The 24,671-nt window shown below is 41.8% G+C and overlaps 3 protein-coding genes across 4 annotated transcripts; 1 reads left to right on the top strand and 2 right to left on the bottom strand.

The window, feature by feature from the left end:
• Positions 1-10,227: 10,227 nt before the first annotated feature.
• On the bottom strand, positions 10,228-12,047 carry LOC112254243 (retinoid-binding protein 7-like). 2 transcript variants are annotated; one of them, XM_024426610.2, is made up of 4 exons: positions 11,880-12,047; positions 10,978-11,156; positions 10,633-10,734; positions 10,228-10,533 (listed from the first exon to the last, which is right to left on the bottom strand). In XM_024426610.2, the coding sequence occupies exons 1-4, from the start codon at positions 11,950-11,952 to the stop codon at positions 10,480-10,482; spliced, it is 408 nt and encodes a 135-aa protein (XP_024282378.1). In that variant the 5' UTR covers positions 11,953-12,047; the 3' UTR covers positions 10,228-10,479. The 2 variants fall into 2 exon arrangements, with proteins under 2 accessions (XP_024282378.1, XP_024282379.1); XM_024426611.2 differs by having other exon boundaries at positions 10,650-10,734.
• Positions 12,048-12,166: 119 nt separating this feature from the next.
• On the top strand, positions 12,167-14,752 carry LOC121846784. The gene is made up of 6 exons (XM_042324230.1): positions 12,167-12,617; positions 13,013-13,075; positions 13,203-13,282; positions 13,685-13,815; positions 13,960-14,026; positions 14,138-14,752. Exons 1-6 carry the CDS (start codon positions 12,481-12,483, stop codon positions 14,215-14,217), a joined length of 558 nt encoding a protein of 185 aa, XP_042180164.1. The 5' UTR covers positions 12,167-12,480; the 3' UTR covers positions 14,218-14,752.
• LOC112254242 (GDH/6PGL endoplasmic bifunctional protein-like) lies at positions 14,587-21,642 on the bottom strand. Its single transcript, XM_024426609.2, has 5 exons — positions 21,494-21,642; positions 18,721-19,396; positions 18,495-18,612; positions 18,084-18,353; positions 14,587-17,801 (listed from the first exon to the last, which is right to left on the bottom strand). Exons 2-5 carry the CDS (start codon positions 19,369-19,371, stop codon positions 16,453-16,455), a joined length of 2,388 nt encoding a protein of 795 aa, XP_024282377.1. The 5' UTR covers positions 19,372-19,396; positions 21,494-21,642; the 3' UTR covers positions 14,587-16,452.
• Between the last annotated feature and the right edge of the window lie 3,029 nt (positions 21,643-24,671).

Genomic DNA, 24,671 nt, shown 5'->3' with positions numbered 1-24,671 from the left:
TTTTCCCCCGCAGTACAGTCGAAGGAAAGGAAACGAGGCTCCTATTGAGCATTGAGCTGCACCAAAATAGGTTTAAAACTAATTATACAAATGCCTCTTTTTGGGGGGAGACCATTTAACCACCACCAAAGAGCACCTTCTACCTACGAAGTTCTATTGTATCCCAGCAGTGCTTCTCTTCCTTTTCTCTACATGTTCCTTCACTTCGTTTTCATTAATGATACTAACTTCTGAGAGGACATGATAGTCGATGTATGTTCATCTGACCATCTGTGTTGGAGTAATAAACTACATGTAATTCAAATACTAATTACCCTACATTTTGAAGTAGCGTGGTGGTAGTTTAACTAAATTCAAATCTTGGTAGTGTTTCAGTAGTTCTGCCATGTAGGGGTGTAGCTAACTACTGGAACTACACAATACTTTTTTGAGAAATAAAATATGGGCGAACTAGGCAAGAATTTACTTTCAGATCTGCCTCATTCTCACTTAAAACATTTTTTGTGTGTTTTATAGACTCAATTCCACATTCTGTCAACATTGACTCTAGAGTTCTGTTCTTTGTAGAAGACCTATGACATTTCAGATTTAGATATGATGCAATTTCACAAAGTTCTTTTGTGACCGGTGACACTTTGATTCTTGAAAGTCCAATATCTTGACAATTTGACTGCTGACATGCAAAACATATTGGGGCTGTATTAACAGTGGACTGATGGAAAAATATATAGTTTTTGAGTGGATGTTCCCTTTTAAGGGTAGTTTTAGTGTGACGTAAATTAAGTAGCTTGGTAAACTTTATTTTCCGAGTAGCTTCCCCAACACTGCTGACTATTCATCTGTGGTCATTCAGGAAAATAAATTAGGAAAGGGAGCCATTGAAGCCAGTGACTGTTAGGATTTCTTTCACAACGTGAAAAGAATTCATTCATACAACAGAATAGTAGGCTGATACACAGCCAATGCAGTAGATGGCGGCACGCACCTATAACATTTGTTTGTGGGGGTAGCATCTAACAACTGGATTTCATTATTTACTGGGCACTGCTCAGCGATGCAAACGAAGACCTAATCAGAACCGTTAACCGATTACAGATAACTTCCAATGCGGGACACATGCTGCTTAAACTGGGACAGTCATTTGCCAAGTACTTAGCTCAAAAGCATTAATGTTATGCTCTAAGACGGAATGTTACTGTTAAAATAACTGTACTTACTGTTATTAACTGTAAACAGTACCTCTAGACCCAATACAATTCACATACCGTCCCAGCAGATCCACGGACAACGCAATTGCCACTGCACTGCACACTGCCCTATCCCACCTGGAGAAGATAAATACTGTACCAATGTAAGACACAACAGTGGTAAGTCTGATTACCAACAATGGCAAGACAGCCTACAGCGAGGAGGTTAGAGCCCTGGTTGAGTTGCGCCAGGAAAATAACTGCAGAGAGGGCATGCCACTGGTCATATCGACAGGCTGCAGGGGAGTGTCAAAAGCTTCAAGTTTCTCGGCGTGCACATCACTGACATCAGAGACAGTGTAGTGAAGAAGGCGCAACACCGCCTGGTACAGAAATTGCACCGTTCACAACCGCAGTGCTCTCCAGAGGTAGTGCGGTCAGCCCAACACATCATAGGGGCCACACTGCCTGCCCCCCAGGACATCTACAGCGCCCGGTGTCACAGAAAGGTTAAGAAGATCAAGGACCTCAGCCACCAGAGCCACAGCCTGGTCACCTCACTAGCATGTAGAAGATAGTACAGGTGTGTCAAAGCTGGGACCGAGAAACTGACAAACAGCTTCTATCTCCAGGTCATCAGACTGTTAAATAGTCACCAGAAGCCGGCCTCCGCCCAGTACCCTGCCCTAAACCTTAGTCACTGTTACTAGCCGGCTACCACCCGGTACTCTACCCTGCACCTTAGAGACTGCTTTGCCCTATGTACATAGAGTCATTGAACACTGGTCACTTTAATAATGTTTACATACTCTTTTAACCACATTATATGAGCAGTGCCTTCAGAAAGTATTCACACCCTTTGACTTTTTCCACATTTTATTGTGTTGCAGCCTGCATGCAGAATGGATTCAATTTAAATTGTTTGTCACACAATACCACATAATGTCAAAGTGGAAATAGGTTTTTCTACATTTTTACAAATTAATTACATTTTTCAAAATGAAGTAAGGTCCCTCAGTCGAGCAGTGAATTTCAAACACAGATTCAACCACAAAGACCAGGGAGGTTGTCCAATGCCCTGCAAAGAAGGGCCCCTAATGGTAGATGGGTAAAAAAAAAAGAAGAAGCAGAATATCCCTTTGAGCATGATAAAGTTATTAATTACACTTTGGATGGGGTATCAATATACCCAGTAACTACAAATATACAGGCATCCTTCCTAACTCAGTTGCCAGAGAGGAAGGAAACCGCTCAGGAATTTCACCATGAGGCCAATGGTGACTTTAAATCAGTTACAGTGTTTAATGGCTGTGATGGGAGAAAACTGAGGATGGATCAACAACGTTATAGTTACGCCACAATACTATCCTAAATCACAGAGTGAAAAGACTGTACAGAATATAAATATTCCAAAACAACCATCCTTTATGCAATAGGGCACTAAAGTAAAACTGCACAAATTGTGGCAAAGAAATTAACTTTAAGTCCTGAATACAAAGCGTTACGCTTGGGGCAAATCCAACACAACACATCACTGAGTACCACTCTTCATATTTTCAAGCATGGTAGTGGCCGCATCATGTTATGGGTATGCTTGTCATCGGCAAGGACTAGGGATTTTTTTAGGATAAAAAGAAATGGAATAGAGCTAAGCACAGGCAAAATCCTAGAGGAAAACCTGGTTCAGTCTGCTTTCCAACAGACACTGGGAGACAAGTTCATGTTTCAGCAGGACAATAACCTAAAATAGAAGGCCAAATATACACTGGAATTGCTTACCAATATGACATTGAATGTTCCTGAGTTACAGTTACAGCCTAGTTACATTTCTGACTTAAGTTGGCTTGAAAATCTATGGCAAGACTTGATAATGTCTGTCTAGCAATGATCAACAACCAACTTGACAGACCTTGAAGAATGACAAAATAACAATGTGTAAATATTGTACAATCCAGGTGTGCAAAGTTTTTAGAGACTTACCCAGAAAGACTCACAGCTGTAATCGCTGCCAAAGGTGATTCCGACATTTATTGACTCAGGGGGTTGAATATTTATGTAATCAAGGTATATTAGTGTTTTATTTAACATTTTCAAGAAATTATTAAATTGTTTTGACAACACTATTTGTAAATGATATAGTTGATATTTTCCAGTGATGAAGACATGGATGGATGTCTCATGGTAGGGTGGGGTTAGCCCTTGATCATGACTTTCAGTTCCATTACATTACACAAAAATTGTTAATACACACCTTTATAGGGTTAGGGGGTCCCACACTGACATATTTCCATGTTACAGCGCTTGTTTATGGAAAACAGAAGGAAGACAGAGTGGACTACCTGTGCTAAATTGCTATCTGCACCTCTGAACACCAGAGACAGACACAAACGTGTTGTCACTGATAAATACTATCGGCTGCAAATGTGTTACACAGGATGCTTGTTTTGGAATATTTGTATTCCGTACAGGCTTCCTTCATTTCACTCTGTCATTTGGGGTTAGTATTGTGGAGTAACTACAGTGTTGATCTGTCCTCAGTTTTCTCCTATCACAGCTATTAAACTCTGTAACGGTTTTAAAGTCACAATTTGCCTCATGGTGAACTCCCTGAGCGGTTTCCTTCCTCTCCAGCAACTAAGTTAGGAAGGACGCCTGTATCTTTGTAGTATTGATACATCATCCAAAGTGTAATTAATAACTTCACCATGTTCAAAGGGATATTCAATGTCTCCTTTGTTTATTTTTACCCATCTACCAATAGGTGCCCTTCTTTGCAAGGCATTGGAAAATGTCCCTGGTCTTTGTGGTTGAACCTGTGTTTGAAATTCACTGCTTGACCGAGGGACCTTAAAAATAATTGTATGTGTGGGGCACAGAGATGAGGTAGTCATTCAAAAATCACGTTAAACACTATTGTTGCATCACTCGAGTGAGTCCATGCAACTTATTATGTGACTTGTTTGGCAAATGTTTACCCATGAACTTATTTAGGCTTGCCATAATAAAGGGTTTGAATATTTATTGACTCCAGACATTTCATTTTTTATGTCTAAAAACATAATTCCACTTTGACATTATGGGGTATTGTGTGTAGGCCAGTGACACAAAGTCTCAATTTAATCCATTTTAAATTCAGGCTGATATGTATGTATATATATATATATACAGTGCCTTGCGAAAGTATTCGGCCCCCTTGAACTTTGCGACCTTTTGCCACATTTCAGGCTTCAAACATAAAGATATAAAACTGTATTTTTTTGTGAAGAATCAACAACAAGTGGGACACAATCATGAAGTGGAACGACATTTATTGGATATTTCAAACTTTTTTAACAAATCAAAAACTGAAAAATTGGGCGTGCAAAATTATTCAGCCCCCTTAAGTTAATACTTTGTAGCGCCACCTTTTGCTGCGATTACAGCTGTAAGTCGCTTGGGGTATGTCTCTATCAGTTTTGCACATCGAGAGACTGACATTTTTTCCCATTCCTCCTTGCAAAACAGCTCGAGCTCAGTGAGGTTGGATGGAGAGCATTTGTGAACAGCAGTTTTCAGTTCTTTCCACAGATTCTCGATTGGATTCAGGTCTGGACTTTGACTTGGCCATTCTAACACCTGGATATGTTTATTTTTGAACCATTCCATTGTAGATTTTGCTTTATGTTTTGGATCATTGTCTTGTTGGAAGACAAATCTCTGTCCCAGTCTCAGGTCTTTTGCAGACTCCATCAGGTTTTCTTCCAGAATGGTCCTGTATTTGGCTCCATCCATCTTCCCATCAATTTTAACCATCTTCCCTGTCCCTGCTGAAGAAAAGCAGGCCCAAACCATGATGCTGCCACCACCATGTTTGACAGTGGGGATGGTGTGTTCAGGGTGATGAGCTGTGTTGCTTTTACGCCAAACATAACGTTTTGGATTGTTGCCAAAAAGTTCAATTTTGGTTTCATCTGACCAGAGCACCTTCTTCCACATGTTAGGAGTGTCTCCCAGGTGGCTTGTGGCAAACTTTAAACAACACTTTTTATGGATATCTTTAAGAAATGGCTTTCTTCTTGCCACTCTTCCATAAAGGCCAGATTTGTGCAATAAATGACTGATTGTTGTCCTATGGACAGAGTCTCCCACCTCAGCTGTAGATCTCTGCAGTTCATCCAGAGTGATCATGGGCCTCTTGGCTGCATCTCTGATCAGTCTTCTCCTTGTATGAGCTGAAAGTTTAGAGGGACGGCCAGGTCTTGGTAGATTTGCAGTGGTCTGATACTCCTTCCATTTCAATATTATCGCTTGCACAGTGCTCCTTGGGATGTTTAAAGCTTGGGAAATCTTTTTGTATCCAAATCCGGCTTTAAACTTCTTCACAACAGTATCTCGGACCTGCCTGGTGTGTTCCTTGTTCTTCATGATGCTCTCTGCGCTTTTAACAGACCTCTGAGACTATCACAGTGCAGGTGCATTTATACGGAGACTTGATTACACACAGGTGGATTGTATTTATCATCATTAGTCATTTAGGTCGCAAGGTCGCAAGGCACTGTATATATATATATATATTACCGTCCAAAAGTTTGGGGTCACTTAGAAATGTCCTTGTTTATGAAAGCATTTTTTGTCCATTAAAATAACATTAAATTGATCATAAATACAAAACACCAGTCTCAACGTCAACAGTGAAGAGGTGACTCCGGGATGCTGGCCTTGAAGGTTGAACACAGCGTTGTACAAGATCTTCAGTTTCTTGGCAATTTCTCACATGGAATAGCCTTAATTTCTCAGAACAAAAATAGACTGACGAGTTTCAGAAGAAAGTTATTTGTTTCTGACCATTTTGAGCCTGTAATCGAACCCACAAATGCTGACGCTCCAGATACTTAACTAGTCTAAGAAGGCCAGTTGTATTGCTTCTTTAAGCAGCACAACAGTTTCCAGCTGTGCTAACATAATTGCAAAAGGGTTTTCAAATGATCAATTAGCCTTTTAAAATGATAATCTTGGATTAGTTAACACAACCTTCCATTGGAACACAGGAGTGATGGTTGCTCATAATCGGCCTCTGTACCCCTATGTAGATATTCCATTAAAAATCTGTCGTTTCCATTTACAATAGTCATTTACAACATTAACAATGTCCTCACTGTATTTTGGATCAATTTGATGTTACTTTAATGGACAAAAAATGAGCTTTTCTTTCTAAAACGAGGACATTTCTAAGTGACCCCAAACTTTTGAACGGTAGTGTACATATATATATCAGTGTTTATCAATGCAAGTAGCTAATGACAAATGTTGCGCCAGGAGTTATTCTTCTCTTCCTCTTCTTTGGGATTGGTTTGGTGGATCGCATCCAACTTTTAAGGTACGTACACAGTCAAGGCATACCTACATTAAATTCTCTTCATTAGTCCTGTTCCTCTAAGAAAGTGAAATAAAGCCCTAGACACCCCTTTCCTCCCCCCACTACACCACCCCAACCCCGTCCAGCCTCTAACCCTTCCACACAATCACTCCCTATCCACGTCATGCAGTTCACAAAATATCAACACATGCTCCACCGTTTCCTCCACTAAACACTCATCACACAGACCTGTTTCATGCCTCCCTATAATCCACAACGTGGCATTCAAACCTGTGAACCCAAACTGTAGTCTACTCCACACAACTTCCTCACCCCTACATCCCATACTCCCCACCTCTTCCTTTACTGTGCATGTGATAAAATTGCCTCCCCTTACTACTAGCATCCTACTTTCCTTGCCAAAGATCGAGCCCTTTTGCCCGGATCAAGGACTTGACTTCCCTGTGGCTCAGCGGGACCTGAATATCTACCCCCTCTCTCCTCACAGCACTGTTAGCCACCACATCTGCCTTCTATTTACCCTCCACACCCACATGGGAGGGAAGCTTACCACCACTCCCATCAACTCCACAAACACGTCTCCCCTATCCGACCTGCCCATCTTCACACTACTCAACACTGCAGCCCAATCAGAACAGATCAACACTCAGTTGTTTAACCACCTCCTCCTTCTCCCATCTTCAACCTAAAATAATGGCCATAAACATAATCAGTTAACCGTTTACACACTCTAACATTGAAATCTGGGATATATACCCCTGCCCCCACTCATCCACTGACTGGATCCTTTGAGCCATCTGTATATATTAAAAAATGGGTGGGGGGGATTACCTATATATCTATATATCTCTCCACACAGTCTCACGTCCTCACCCCATTCTCTCCTGCCCTCAATCATCTCCACATCTACACTTGGTTTTGGAAACAGCCATGGAGGAACATTCTCCAAAGCAATTGCCTGCACTGTTTCTCTCTCACCCAGTCCATATTCTACCACCTTCTGTCCGATTGTACACCCCTACGCCCTCTGCTTACCAACTCCTCACTCCCAGCATTCCCCAGTTGCCATGACTGCAGGGTGTCCTTTTGAACTCCCTTTTAACCTCGCCCAGTACGCTAATGCAAGTTTGTCCTGCCTTATCCTCAGTGGCAGTTCCCCACTGAGTTCCCCATTCACCTGCAATACCACAACAGGTGTCGTCCTGAATGCACCCACACACAATCTCAGGGCCCTTGACTGTATCCCATCCAGGCGCTGGAGTACAGTTCTGGATGCCGATCCATATACAAAGCACCCATAATCCAAAGATGACCTGATCAATGCCTGGTACATATACAAGAGTGTTTTTCTATCCACCCCCAATCATATCCTGCCACTGCCCTCATGAGGTTCAGCAGCTTTCTACCCTTCATTTCAATATGTTTAACACGCCTCTTACGCTTAAGTCTCTCATCAAACCACATACCTAAATACTTAAACTCAGACACCCTACCTATATCCTGACCGTATATACACTGCTCAAAAAAATAAAAAAATAAAGGGAACACTTAAACAACACAATGTAACTCCAAGTCAATCACACTTCTGTGAAATCAAACTGTCCACTTAGGAAGCCACACTGATTGACAATAAATTTCACATGCTGTTGTGCAAATGGAATAGACAACAGGTAGAAATTTTAGGCAATTAGCAAGACACCCCCAATAAAGGAGTGGTTCTGCAGTTTGTGACCACAGACCACTTCTCAGTTCCTATGCTTCCTGGCTGATGTTTTGGTCACTTTTGAATGCTGGTGTTGCTTTCACTCTAGTGGTAGCATGAGATGGAGTCTACAACCCACACAAGGTGCTCAGGTAGTGCAGCTCATCCAGGATGGCACATCAATGCGAGCTGTGGCAAGAAGGTTTGCTGTGTTTGTCAGCGTAGTGTCCAGAGCATGGAGGCGCTACCAGGAGACAGGCCAGTACATCATGAGACGTGGAGGAGGCCGTAGGAGGGCAACAACCCAGCAGCAGGACCGCTATCTCCGCCTTTGTACAATGAGGAGCACTGCCGGAGCCCTGCAAAATGACCTCTAGCAGGCCACAAATGTGCATGTGTCTGCTCAAACGGTCAGAAACAGACTCCATGAGGGTAGTATGAGGGCCCGACGTCCACAGGTGGGGGTTGTGCTTACAGCCAGACGTGACAGTCTGGAGACACCGTGGAGAACGTTCTGCTGCCTGCAACATCCTCCAGCATGACCGGTTTGGCGGTGGGTCATTCATGGCGAGCACAGCCCTCCATGTGCTCGCCAGAGGTAGCCTGACTGCCATTGGGTACCGAGATGAGATCCTCAGACCCCTTGTGAGACCATATGCTGGTGCGGTTGACCCTGGGTTCCTCCTAATGCAAGACAATGCTAGACCTCATGTGGCTGGAATGTGTCAGCAGTTCCTGCAAGAGGAAGGCATTGATGCTATGGACTGGCCCGCCCGTTCCCCAGACCTGAATCCAATTGAGTACATCTGGGACATCATGTCTCGCTCCACCAACACCACGTTGCACCACAGACTGTCCAGGAGTTGGCGGATGCTTTAGTCCAGGTCTGGGAGGAGATCCCTCAGGAGACCATCCGCCACCTCATCAGGAGCATGCCTAGGCGTTGTAGGGTGGTGGAGGCCACACACACTACTGAGCCTCATTTTGACTTGTTTTAAGGACATTACATCAAAGTTGGATCAGCCTGTAGTGTGGTTTTCCACTTTAATTTTGAGTGTGACTCCAAATCCAGACCTCCATGGGTTGATAAATTTGATTTCCATTGATCATTTTTGTGTGATTTTGTTGTCAGCACATTCAACTATGTAAAGAAAAAAGTATTTAATAAGAATATTTCATTCATTCAGATCGAGGATGTGTTATTTTAGTATTCCCTTTATTTTTTGAGCAGTGTATTTGCAGCCTAACATCTTTAACCTTCCTTCTAGAATACACCATAAAGCAGGACTTGGCCACAGGCATCCTAAACCCCTGTGTTAAAGGTCAATCTCCCACAGCTTCTTGCATCTTCCTCATCAAATATTTCACATTCCCACCTCTCTTTCCATCATCGGCATACAAGGCCAGACCCACTCCCTGTCCCTTAAATATGTAATCTATCATCAGGGTGAACAACACCGGACTAACCACACACCCCTGAGGAGTGCCATTGTTCACTTCAAACCCCATTGACAATTCTGACCCCACCCTCACCCGTATGACGCGATCGAACAGGAAGTCCATGATCCAGTTATACAGATGTCCCCCAATGCCCAATGCACTCAACTTGATCCCTTGAAGTTCTTTCCTCCTTGTCCATTGTTGTTGACATTTTCTGCTGACACTGTCATGTTAGCCAGCTAGCTAGCTAGAAACGTTAGTGGATAGCATACATAGCAGCTACCACACCGGTTTACTCGAGGAATACACTTCTTCACCAGATGATATTTAAAACAGAAAACTACAGAACATGTACAATTGTTTCTAAAGTAATGGGCTTGTTAACATGGAACCATCTTTATGAGAAATCTAATTGCAGTAAACTTGAAAAGTTGGATGGTGTCATTCAATCAAACCAATAGGCCTACAGCACCACCTGCTGGGTTGGAGTATTACAACACGATACAATACATTTGAATTATGGTCCAGTGCTTTATTCATGGTAGTGGGTAAATAACATTTATTGTAGATAATCATGAACTATCAAGTCACTCAAAAATAACATTACAATAACAATACAATACAAATCCTCAATGCACATCAAGCATATGATTACCATTTGCTATTTCTATTGATGATGTTAATATGTTTTCTTCAGATTCTTTGGCTACTCAAAGCACGTGTACCATGAGCATATCACATTAGTGATACATTTATGATTGAAGCATATTTAAAAAAAATATAAGGTAGCATGGTCAAGCACTCTTTTTATAAATTTGCTTGCAGACTTTATCCTCACAGGTGAGTTCCTATAAGAGAGAGAAACAATGCAAAACAGTTATGCCTACTAATGCTTTGTCAATGTCACCAATGTAGTTAAAACGTAGATATGAGCACATGCAAAATACCAGATAGAGCTCATTTCCTTCTATCCAGTGCGTCCACCCTCTGTTCTTCTTCTCTCCCTTCTGAACACACACTAGTTTATCATGGTCCCAGTTGACCACCGTCTGTTATAAAACAGAGCGTTTTATCAAAATGTGCAGTGTAGACCATAACTTTCAAACACCTGGGAAGTAGCTGCAGCTGGCTTGAAATAGGCATATGGATAGCTCTGTTACATGTTGCTCTAATGAATCCCACAGTTCAATAAGCAATTAGGAGCAACATTTTTAAAAAAATGGTTGTAATCATCATGATAATCATGACATCAATGATAAAATGCCATCGCCCTTCAGATTACACGTGTTTACCTGGACTTTTCTGTTATCCATGGCTTTGGTCACCTCCTCGAACTCTTCCCCAATCTTGAATGAGACTGTATAGTTTTTGAAGGTAGTGAGTGTCTTGATGGTGAAAGAATCGCTGTCTTGTTCAATCACTTTCTGAGGCTTCAACATGTTTGCAATCTTGCGTGTTGCAAAATCAATGCCTGTAAGGAAATAAATTATGCATGTGTTACAAATACATCCAAAGAGACTGAACATTCCAATCTATTCTCAATAGGCTACTGGTGAGCTGTGGTATGAATCCTAACTCCAAAGACAAGTTTTTTTAAACAAATTTGAATTCTTCAGAATGTCTTTCGAAAGAAGTTGACATTCATATTGTATGAAGTTATCATTCATTAGCCCGGTTGCCATCTCTTTTCAGCTATTATGTTCCACTCCTTGGCACGTCTGTTATTTGTCAAATGAGTGTCAAGGAGTGGAATGTTAGCTAAAAAGACTGCCAGGCTAAGAATTCATAGCTACTGATGAAGATAGAAGGAATTGACATATGAAGTAATTCTGACACAGGTTCCCTCCATGTGCCCCCCCCCATACATAAAAAAAGGAATCATAGAGATCCAGACAATACGAATCACATACATTATATTATCTACCACATTAAAATGTGTGTTTCGAATTATTGACAGAAAAGGAAAATTTAAATAATGAAATGTTATGGGTTTGAAAATGTATCTAATAAATGAATCAAAGAAAATGAATTTCAGTGTAATGAAACTGCACACTGCCTAATGTCATTACGCATGAATGAATTACCAACAGCTAATGAATAATCAAGAAATAGGCCATATTAATGCAATCAAAGTCACTTGCCTAAAAACATGAGAAAATGTGTGCTTCAATAAACAAGTAAAGAGAGAACTTACCAAGAGCAACCATGTAACCTTCAAAGTGTTCATTACTAGTCATGTCCCATGTGCCACTGTAGTCGATAGGCATGGTGAATCCTCGTGTGGCACTGTCAAAACTTCAATTGAAAGCAGTTGTTAAATGAACCGATTTAAAGTCTCTGGGATGTGTTGTCCTATGGCGTGTTAATATAGGGCAGGGGTCATCTTTCATAGTTGGTAGCTATTTTTGGACAATAGAGTGGAGAGAGTAGCCCAGTGGAGGGCGGAACATGACTTTTTGCACAATTATGTGACGAAATAACATTTGAGATAAGCGCTTGCAAATAGAATAGGCTGTAACGCATGTACACACTCGTTGGTTGCTCTCTTTCCAACAATGTAAAGGGCCACTATAAATGAGAGTGATATGCAGTTTCATTCAAGGTCGTTAGAGCGCGCCCGCAATCAAAAACAACTATAACCCCAGTTTGTTTTTTTATTTTTTACGGTAATGTTCGGTTGAGGAAATCTGATCCCTATAGGCAGGCCAGTGAAGGCCACGCATGGACACACCAGGGTATATGATGCAACGCGTGGCTGGGGGATTATTTTCACAGTAGTCAGAACTGGAAAGGATATGTCATCAAAACCCATCACCTATCACTTCTTTGGCAGAGTTTCTTCAAAATCGATGCTGACAATGCTACATTACGCCTTAGTATACATGGCATATCATACCAGCAGATGGCTTCCAAGGAATGAAAGGTTAAAATTGTAAGTTTTGGAGATGTAACGGTCGAGTCACAGAGCCATAGAGATTGGGTCTGAGTCTAATTTCTACCGTGTGTCTATGATAATGATAACTAGTTAGCATTCTACTTTTGTTGTTGACTTTTTGTGTCAAACATGATCTGATGGTGATTTCTTTTTTTTTCTTTCTGTACTATTAAATGCACCATCCGAAGCTGTCAAGACTAGGCTTCATTCTATATCTGTTATCTACTTTTGTCTTTCATTTATTTTGCCTGTATTCTGCAATTCAGCTTTTAGCTGAGAATGTGTACAAAACATCCTAACTGATAATAAACCCTTGATGTATGTTTTCTATTCGTGCCTTAATCTAAATGAGCATGAATCTAACTCCAGTTTTATAAACGTTTTATTTTCAGTCAAATTATTAATGCAGTCTTTGTGGCACTAGTTCTCATCCCTCAATTGTTTGTGCTAACCAGGTAAGTAAATGCAAACGATACAATATGTCAATATTTTTCTACTAAAAGCGTCACATTTGAATTCACTTTGACTGCATGTTACATGTGTACTATGTTAAGTTTCTGATTGAGAGTTTAAATCCCTCAGGCCCAAATCCTCTAGATACTGCCAGCAGCCTCTTCTGAACAATCTCACTGCCTTCATTATCATGTCCTTCATGTCAACAGGTAGGCTAGAGAACATCTACTCATAAGTATAGAGGGTTGTACATCCTGTTTTGTAAATGTGTCTTGGCAACTATTTCTAATAGTTTTAATGGGGTGTGCTCCTTGCAATTGTTTGACTTTTGTGAAAGGCCATGTTTGATCATGTTATTTTAGCCAAGATCATACGTTGATTTGATTATGATGAAAGACAGATGGCAGTAGAAATGCGCTTGATTCATTCTCATCTTCCCCACAGCTTAATCTAATTTGGATATTGCGTCTCATTGCAACAATGTAAATGTATGTATGGAGTATGTATACATATTTTAGTTATTGGAAACCACTTATCACACATCTACAAATGGTAGGAGACACAGGTTCATTGGCACCGGTTTGACTGTAGAAACTCTGCCTCCTGACTAGGTTTTGCAGTAACATTCACACTGATAGACCCAGTGCCCCAAAGCTTCAGGGCAGCCTACCATGGGTTTGGACTTGTATCTTTTGTCCAGGGACTATGCACCATCGTCCTGACTCTGACTGCACAACAGTGTGTAAGTAGCATTTAAGAATATCCCAATTATTCAATACTAATAAAATGGTTGGCATTATGGTATGGTCATTATGGTATGGTCAAGAGGTTTTAATGCTCCAATGGAAATTATGCATAAAGCATTTGAATATTTCTCCTTTCGCAGACAAAAACAACTCCTGAGCTGTACTATTTGTCCCTTATTCTATCATTGGCTTGTATCCTCAGTACAGGTAGGTATTCACCACAACATATCCTCTAATCTCTCTGATCCAGACACATCATCTTTCCTGCAGTAGTAATAATGCACATATTACAGAACTGATGCTTATGTTTCTTCTCAGCCTTCTTCTTGGTGAAGGGAGGATTCTGGGTAAAAACCAATAGGCTACCCAGGCCTTGCCAGAGAGGGAACAATGGCTAACTAGTCCAACCAGTATACAGCTGCTCCAGGTTGCAATTAGATATGCGCCATAGACCCATCCATCTATAATTGATGATGTTTCCAGGCTACCACCAGCAAGCGATACTGTTGCACAGTATGACTAGTGACAAGTGTAGTATGTAGTGAATTTACATATCCCATTTCCTTAATTTGATACACTTGAAATCAATCGGTGGGCATATGTTTATTTGCATTCAATTACTCCATTTTGAGTGTCAAATGAACTATTAAAATGGCTACCACTATCATCAAGGGGCATATACATTTTTCAAGTACCCAACGTTTCTGCTTAAACATTCCTTCGTTTGAAATCGCACAGTTAAAAAGAAATCATCTGTGCAGAAAGGGTTGTGAAAGCTGTAGTTTATTTCCTTGTGGTAAAACAGTGATTAACTGTTACATTAATTCCATGTGTGTACAGTATGTAGAAAAATGGTGTTTAGGTCCCCATATGTATGAAAATAAACAATTGTAAATCATTTATTCATAGACTGTTTGAACCCCAGAGTGATAAGGAACAAACCACTTTCACTTACAGCAATCAGAATAATCAGGTGCTATAACATTTGTATGTGCAAACATCAAAGTGAAACCTAATTACATATTTTTCCCAGGCAAAATAACCTTCAGCTAATACATATATATTAACATACACCTGTCCGTAAAATGAATTAAGGCAACGCAGTGAAGCGGTTGAACTAAACTTCATCAACCCATTTTGAAATCCATTTCAATATCCTAAAAAAAGGCCCTTTACGTAAGAGGAACTCCTAATTCAATCCACAAATAAAACGTCTATGAACTCAAGTTAGTTACACACTTTCAAATCAAATGTTGTGCAGTGAGCAGATCTGTGTGAATGCCAGTGAAGGGCATCTCAAACGAGTAGACTCACAGTATAAAAATAAAAAAAGTACTTTTGTTTTGGAAGGTCACAACGTACTTAAGCATTTCACTGTACTTGTACGACATCTTGTAAGCACCATTTCACTCACATGAAGAGATTCTCTGATACTTTTGTATACATCTTAGCCAGTAGTTCTGAAAGTAGCACTCATGAGCCAAAAGTGGTCCCCAGAAATTGCATACAACATAACACGTGCACCACGTCATTGCTCATTCTCTTTCTCTGCTGTGTCCACTGAGAAGTTGGGCCCACCCTGCAACCTCATTGGATAATGCCGGCCAGGCCTCTTGCTAGCTGTCACTCAAATGTGAGGGGCTGAAGCTCATTGGCTAGGACTCAAATTGCTACGGGGCCCAAGAGGGGGAAATGTAGGGAAAATAGCACTGCACAGGTTCAAGAAAATAATCACTTTCAAACTAGGGATTTTGTGGCCATCTACAGATTGACACATACAGCCCAAAGCGAGATGTTTTAAAAAAGCATTTCTAAGTCGCCAAAGTACCGGAGCATGTCTTTAAAAGAGGAAGTATTAGGAACTACTGGGCTGGCTCATTGGGGAGAATACACACATTAGGGGTCAAAGGCTGTGGAAATTGTACATTTCACATAGATATCAAATAATACATTAGATAATTGAGTTTTTATTTTATTTTTTATCCACAAGCATAGATTAAAACAAAGGCAGCAATGGATCATAATATGCTTTTTTATGTCATTTAAATGTACTGGACAGTACATTATGCATTTTGATTTCAAATTGGCATTGAGGCACAAATACAATGATACATGGCTATAGACTCCATTATCTGTCGACCATAGGAGCAAAAGGTTCAAATCCATTTACCATAGGGGCATATTTGATTGAATGAGATTTGAACCAAAATTATTGGTCTTTCACAGTTTTAAAGTCCCCTTTCAACAATACTATTCTATGCTGGTTCAGTGTGGAATGGGTAGCTTTATGTGAAATGTATACTGTTTTTACAACTAAATATAGTTATTCAGATCATGAGTAATGATTAAAGACGAACAAACTTCCATATCCACTTGGCTTTCCTGAGATGTCCATTTGGTACACACACACACACACACCCCTACATCCTGTATATTGAAAAATAAAATATATGCCAGTATACCATATGTACTTCCATACTTTAAGGTGCCCAGAATCAACAGAACCTTCATCATTACTTTACATTCTTGGTCAAAATACAGCAAAATAGTAAAATTACAGCAAATCATTCATTTCCAATTAAATGTACATTGTTTCATTGCTACAGTATCACAGAGCCAAAAGCAGCTGTTTGCTATCCTAAAAGAGCATCATAGTCTATGTACCATACTAGCCTGCCACTGGTCGGCCGGATACCAGTGATGGGCCACTTGTTTGGGTTGTCCTTAACTCGGCTGAGCTGGGTGACCAGCTCATGTTTGCTCTTACCCATCACCAGCACACCTACTTTCTGGGCCTGGTTGATAGCCCTGAGGGTGAGGCTCATACGCTGGTGCGGCTTGGCTGGGCTCTCGGTGAGGGCTACCAGACTGTCCCCATGGGCGTCAAGCTTGCTGCCTGGGAAAAGGGAGGCGGTATGTCCGTCGTAGCCCACTCCTAGAAGGACAAAGTGGAAGCTGGAGGCATTAACCAGCTGGTTGATGTCTCTCTCATAGAGCAGCGCTCCACTATCCTCCTCCACACACAGCCGCTGGTTCATCTGCACAGGCATGGGGTGGATGTTGAAATAGGGCATCTTCACGTGTTGGAGCAGGTGGTCGTGCAGGGTGCGGAAGTTGGAGTCCAACTCTGTGAGAGGCACGCATCGCTCGTCCACCATCCAAACGTGGGTGTCCCTCCAGGGGAAGGAGTAGTGGTGGCGGGCCAGCCTCTGGAACAGAGCTAGGGGACTGGAGCCCCCGGAGAGGGCCAGGTGGAAGCGGCCGCCCTCCCTTACCGCTTTCTCCGCTGAAGCCTGCAGGTCTGCGGCCAGCCGCACGATGAGCTCCTCGGGCCAGGCAGATACCATTTCAGCACTGCGGTACTTCCCCTGCATCACTTGGAAGCTCTCCGCACCAGACCCGCCCATGTGGTCTTGGGGGATCATGACAACAGCCTCGTTGGCGAAGGTCACCTCCCGTCCCAACAGTTTGAAGTCCAGCATGTTGCCATTGTCCGCTCCCCCAGGGTACAGGCGGGGGGAGGTTTTGGCCAGACCGTGCAGGAGAGGAGTCCAGAAACCCCAGGAGGCCAGCAGGTTCTCAGTACTGATAAAGCTGTCCTTCCGGCCTTGGAAGATGTGCGAAATTAGTTCTGCGTAAGCCTCTCTCTGCACCGTTGGTGTCAGCACATAGTAGTCAGAGATGGGCATACCTAATACACTGACATCTTTGTGTTCCGTTATCTCCTTCCACTCAGTGTCCATCAGGTCTGGCTTGAACAGGTTCTTACTCACAAGAATGGCTGGGTACTGCAGAGTGCCGTGGCCAAAGTAGAACACAATCTGCTTAGGCTTGCAGTGGACGCTGTTATGGCTCTGGACACAGAAGATGTCATTCTTGAACAAAATGCGAGCATAGCCTAAGCGCTCATCCAGCATCTTCCCTGAGGTCAGGATGATTGGCATTTTCTCGTACTGGGCTATGTCAATATGCACCATGATACCTGAAATAGAAAAACAAAAAGTATGTTTCATCACTGAAACCCCCCCCCCGAATAATCTATGTATCGTATCTTATCTATATGGCTGTCAAAAAAAAAAAAAAGATGCAAAAAGATGCAAAAATTACAAAAATGTAACTTGAATTTACTGATTAACTCTGTCATATACTAATAACTAGGGATGTCAATACAAATTCCTCCTATTATACTGCAGCCAACTTTTTTTATTCATGCACAGGCTCAAAGTGAAAAATTCCTATAGACAAACTTTCTCATGTCACTTACCAGCAAAGGTGGGGGTGAGGCTGTAATACTCCTTTGTTTTGTTCAGTTCTTCCTGTACCTCTAGATTGTAGTTCTGGTACTGACCAATGGTAGCACAGTTCCTGTCCAGGTGCTGCAAGGCACTGAAGATCTTGAGCTTGTTCCTGAGGACCTCCTTCACGTCGCTCAAGTTGGCTGGGAGCCCCATGGTCAGAAGGGTCATGACCTCAGTCAGGTGGTTCTGTATCACGTCTCTGATCACACCGTACTGGTCATAGAAGGGAATACGACCTGTGACAAAAGTAGGGTAAATCAAACACCTCGTGACAGGTGATGTTACTGGCACCATCACAGTCTTATAGATTGGGTTACTACACATGCGTAAGCGAACATAAAAAATGAAATGCTCAGTTTTCTGGGACCACACAGTACCTCTGGCATCAAGGGTCTCCTTCAGTACAATCTCCACTCTCTCAATGTGGTGCTTGTTCCAGATAGGATCCAGGTGCTTACTGTTCTCCCTTCTGAATGGCAAAATCTTAGAGACAACCTTTTGAGTACAAAAGCAAACAATAGAATTCAAACAAAGATCTGCCTCACGGGCAAAGTTTTCTGTTTAATGTCTACGGCGGACTGATAAGGAGGCCTGGTACATCACCTGCTTCCCTAAATAGTGGTCGATCCTGTACATCTCCTCATCCTTGAGGGAGGTACCCAGTTGAGTGGACAGTAGTTGGGCACTACTGAAATCATGGCCAAACGGCTTCTCCAGCACCACCCTCAACCACGCCCCGTCGGTCGGTCTGCAGCTGTTGTTGATCCTTTCTGCAATGTCCGCATAAGCGAAGGCTGGCACTGACAGGTAGAACAGCCTGCCGGCCTCCACTATGCCCTCCTGCGTCAGCTGCTCTGTCAGGTGTTTGCCCAGGGCCTGGTAGTCCTCTGAAGTCTTCAGCTGCCAATACTCTGCCAGCTTCAGAAACTGCTCCTTCACCAGGGCACAGCGCTCCACAGACAGCTCCCGAGGGCAGACCACTCCCTTCAGCGCCTCAAACAGGAACGGTGTGGCCTTATCCTTGGGCAACAGGCCTCCGCCATAAAAGGAGAAGCTGTAGCCGCTACTCACCTGGTTAGCGTACAGATGGAAGAAGCCCTGCCACAGGTACTTCTTAGCCAAGTCACCTGTACCTCCCACTATGACCACTGACACGTGCCCCACCTTCGGCGCTCCCTTGGTCTCCTTGGCATAGCCTCTCTGGGCACACACAGTGGCCAGGAGCAGCAGTGTTGCCCACACAACTTTCCACATTCTCTGGTCCAACACAGATCAGCTCCTACAGGAGAGAGAGAGAGAGACAAAGCAAGACAGATCAGCAATAACTTCAAAATGGTGATTTACAGACTTGGTTTGGATTGCTAAGTATTCCGTTGTTATTAACCCATAATCACAGTGGCTGGTTCACTGGCTTAAAACACACATTGATTGCAGTCGTGGATTGGTTTTCTGCCAATGCAAGCAGGATATCTGGGAGGCAGCCTAGCCTACTCTTAATACTGTGGCATATTTGGTTTGTGGGTGGAAATGGACAGCTCTTAGCTATACCAGGAACTACAACATATGGACACCACCACCTTCCTACTACAGTCACCCTCCTACATGTCTGTGTCATAGATAGATTAAGTCTTTATTTATTGTGGCAGAGGCAACTCCTCTGTCAGTAGATAACAGGCCAATCCTGTTCTCTACACATTTCCGCATTCATTGTATTGTGGTTGAACCTTTAGGCCTACATGTTTTGGGTTGAAGGTTAGAGAGAACAGATCAATGGAGAAACACTGGTTTCTAGATTGAACCCATTCAAAGGAGTAAAGTCAACATTGACAAGATACACAGAAGAGGCATCTACCGTAAATGGTTTGCGTAACTTTACCGAAACATCTGAAATCATAGTCTAGTTTTGGTCAAGTTTACACAGCAAACAAAGGTCATTGCCACTGAATTCTCCTGTGAATCATACTATTGGTATGGATGGACACTAACAGTTTCGCTGATACATGATAGTGAGTCAAGATTTGAGAGTTGTGCTATCCCAAAACCACCAAGATCACAGCTCTGGCTGCAGGATGTTGACCTACCTGCAATGTTAATGCACAATAGCCAAATACATTTTTAAAAATAAGGATTAACATAGGCTGGGTCATTTGGTGTGAACATAAATGTACTTTCCCAACTTTTGGTAACCAAAGCCTTCTTTAAGACACTTTTGAAGTTGCAATATGTAACTTTGGGGAGACCTGACCATATTCACATATAAATGTGAGTTATAGATCTGTGATTCTCATTGAAAGCAAGTTAAAGAAGTGGTAGATATGTTCTATGTGCATCATTTCTATGCTTCCAGTTCCTAGGTGTTATTTTTTTGCATCTTACTTTCAGTTTTCTACACCAGCTTCAAAACAGCTTGGCCCCTAAAACTTTTACAGATGCACAACCGAGAGCATCCTGTCGGGCTGTATGACCGCCTGATACGGCAACTGCACCACCTTCAAACGCAGGGCACTCCAGAGGGTGGTGCGGTCTGCCCAACGCTTCACCAGGGGCAAACTAACTGCCATCCAGGACACCTACAGCACCGGATGTCACAGGAAGGACAAAAAGATCATCAAGAACATCAACCACCTGAGCCACGGCCTGTTCACCCAGCTATCATCCAGAAGGCAAGGTCAGTACAGGTGCATCAAAGCTGAGACAGAGAGACTGAAAAACACCTTTCATCTCAAGGCCATCATAATGTTAGATAGCTGTTAGATACTGAACTGTTAGATACTACTACACTGTTGGAGCTAGGAACACAAGCATTTTTCTCCACCCGCAATGGCATCTGCTAAATATGTGTGTGTACCAATATAATTTGATTTGAAATGATTTAACAAACCCCTTCTGTCTAGTGTCTTTATCCACTTCATCCAAACTATAGGATAGGCATTGAATAAGAAATAACAAGAAATAATAGAAATAAAAAAATAATATGGATGCTATTTCCTACAATTATTCCATTTAGTCTGATAAACCAAAAAATTTACAAAGAAAAGACCCCCTCAAATACGATGCACTTGTCATGAAGTGTCCTCTCTACCGTAGCTTATGGCGTTGCAATATGTCACGTGAAAGCCCCTATTGAAAACCATGTGCGCTAATGTGCATGGCCATCACTATCTATACCCATACAATAGGTCTGACAGTTCCACCTGCTAGCTGTATTATAACTTTAGCCACAGCATGCCGTTGATGGATACAATGTTACCCAAACAAAAGCTTTTCTGTCCGTTTAAAATCACAATAAAGTCCGTTTCTATACCAAATCCCTCTCACTCGAACTATTCAATCGAACCTAGTCTAAACACTAACGTTATATGGAATTGTGGCATACCTGTTCCCGCAATTGTCGAGTTCGACGAATGATCGCATCGTTCAATATTTGTGTCAAAAGATAGACAACGTCCTAGAGCAGAGTCACGTGACAGCGGAGGCTAGCGTGACACATGCGCTTCGCGATAAAACCATGGGGGCGTTTGAGTGGCTTTTAAGCAACCGAAGTGTCGACAAAAGTGGGAGATGTGAAGTTGGGGGGAGGTGCATCTGTGACAACCGAAAGTCGGACACTAGTGTGGTTTTCAAAAAGCAAGGGTCAGATCGACACGGCAACTGTTGCCATTGTTTTATAAAAGTGTTTCTTTATAACGTCGAAATAAACATATCCACACACTCAGGCTTCTGAGACCTTACTTGAGGCGTTTATCCAAAACCCCCATTCATTTTTCCTGTAGGCTTTGTTAGTGCCTACAAAAGAAATCGCAATTACTATTTATCTCTTATTTGTAGATAGACCTTTCTCTTGTTTCCGGGTTGCCACATCTGTTTTGTGAAATCTGTTTCTGTTTAAGGCGTATGATCAGGGTTGCCATGTGTGCAGTTTTCCTGAAATTGGTCTACCAGTGGGGAGAGTTGGAGAGATGTGTGTGATGAGAGCGTTGCAGCAGGCAGCTGAGTGACGTACATTTAGATTATTAGTATTATTTTTTTATTACCAATGTAGAAAAGTCTGTATACATACAATAAGTACATAAATAGACAATGATAACATATGCTAGGGGGTACAACAAATTACAAATTATACAAAGGCCTTAAAAGAAACACACATATTGATTGTTTTAACAGCTTTCTTATTAGAAGAATGTAGAATTGTCTTAATGTACTGCTCGAATTCCTTATAGAAAACACGGAAGAGTGTTTTTTATGAGTGAATTTACATTTATGAACAAGACATTTTGCCATTAGCACAATTAGATTTATGAAGTAAAATAGTTTCTTTATCACGGTTAAGGAAACCGAGCAGCACATTCTCCCATAACAAACATCAAGAATATTAACAATTCTAAAACTGTGAATATCTTTCCATAATTGTTTTACATGTAGACAATGCCAAAATAAATGCGAAACCGTTTCTGGATGCTCAACACAAAAAGTACAATCAATGTTAATGTCTTTTTTGAGTTTCTTCAGGTAATGATTCGCAGGGTAATACTTATGGATCATTCTGAAAGAGACCTCTTTGGCCTTCTTAACAAGAAAGTATTTGTGTGGTAATAACCAGACTTTTTCCCAACAGATATTAGTGACCAATGTATTCCAGTAAGGAATACATTGTGACATAAGGAATGGATACAATATCCCTTTGAAATAAAGCACGTATAGATATGTTGTTCTGACGGAGCAAGGGGAAACATATTTTCCCTATTGGAGAGTCAACTAGATTAAGCGAGGGTAGGTCAAGGTGAGGTCTGGCTACACCTCCAAATAACAGGAGAGTTCCGGATGGAAGCGGAGTCACGTAAATGAGAGGAGACAGAGCAGCAGCGCGCACGTCGTGACAACTTTTGATCAATTGTATCTGAAGCCTCGCACTTTCAAATCAGCATTTCCACTTCCTCCAGAATATTAATGATGTCATGTTGCTAGCCAATGTGACTGTGTTACTAGCTTCGCTGTTGTTAGTTAACTAGAAATAGTATAAAGTAATTTGGCTATCCAGGTAGCCTAGTGGTTAGAGCATTGGCCCATTCACTGAAAGGCTGCTAGATCGAATCCCCGAGTTGAGAAGGTAAAAAGCTGTCGTTCTGCCCCTGAACAAGGCAGTAAACCCACTGTTCCTAGGCCGTCATTGTAAATAAGAATTTGGTTTTAACTGACTTGCCTAGTTAAATAAAAATGTAGCAATATGTTGAACAATGTGATTCACCATCACCAAACTGTAACTAACGTGACCCTATATGTTTGATGCCAGCTAGCCAAATGTTTAGCTTGCTAGTTAAACGGTTAGCATCGTCGCTAGCACAACAGGCTAGCTAGAGTCCTAACCTTGCTTGCCCTAAAATTGGCTATATTAGCTAGCGGGCTAACCAAACATCAGACTACAGGTTGGATAGGATGTAACGTTAGCTAGTTAGATTTCAACCCCTGCTAGCTCATGTTAGATATATAACAGTAGCATTCAAAGGGCCGACTGTTCTGAAATATTTGTGTAACATTAGTGCAAAAACAAATGAAGGATCCAACGATATTGGTGCTTCATGTCGTGTCTGACTACTGCAATATGTTACTGCTTGTCCCAGTGCTAGCTATCAGCAACAAACCCCGCCGAAATCAGCTCCTCATTAGCTACTGACTTTTGTATATATTCTTTTAGTGGATAAAACGCCGAAACCCAAGTACCCCTGACTGCAGTGTGCAATTTGGTGCCGGGCTCAGTTTGAGCAAGCTACTGATGATGCAGTGAACAATATACTTGTTATTCGTGGCATGTACTGTTAAAATTGTGTTGATGAATGTTATAACTTTGTAATTGTATTATTTAATTGAGCATAAATATACAGTTACTACCCATCCTGAGTTATGCCATTTACTTTCCTCAGGAGAATAAAGACAGACTATATCATATAAACATACTGACAAGCTGAATGTGCTTTGTACATTAAGTTATACCAGCTCCAGTAAAGAGATAGCGACTCAGGTGACTTGTATGGCATCTTTACTAAACATAACACAACAATTAACACAGCAGACAAAAACAAGGTTTGAACACTCCCCAAAAATGGCTTCACTCCTGCTCCTCAAGAGGCAAAGACAGTAATTTTCCTGTTGTCAAATGCCTCCACATAGAACATCTCATAATCTCTCTGTAACAGGAATGGTTCCTTGAGGAGAATATTTTCCTCTTCACCCAGGCCATCATACAACCGTAGTTCTTTAAGGGTTGTAATGCGGTCTTCCCCGCCCATCCCAATTACACTGAATGGTTCCTTTAAATGCTTTGGTGTTCGCACCACCTTGCTGCCTCTAGTGTGTCCCTTAGAAGAACATCTGCTTCCTCGAAGAAAAAGGAAGAATTAATATTAGGAGTAGTGCCTCATTGGGTGACCAAGAACAATTACACCCCACTATTATATCTTTCCATACATCAAGCCTTCAGCATTACACACAGTAGACTAATAATAATAATAATTTCTACTATTATTATAATAATTTTTCAATGTTTCTAATTTCAATAG

Source organism: Oncorhynchus tshawytscha, linkage group LG07 (genome assembly GCF_018296145.1).
Source record: "Oncorhynchus tshawytscha isolate Ot180627B linkage group LG07, Otsh_v2.0, whole genome shotgun sequence".
Taxonomy (NCBI): domain Eukaryota; kingdom Metazoa; phylum Chordata; class Actinopteri; order Salmoniformes; family Salmonidae; genus Oncorhynchus; species Oncorhynchus tshawytscha.
Note: the sequence above shows the minus strand (reverse complement) of the source record. Positions and strands in the feature narration are given on the sequence as shown.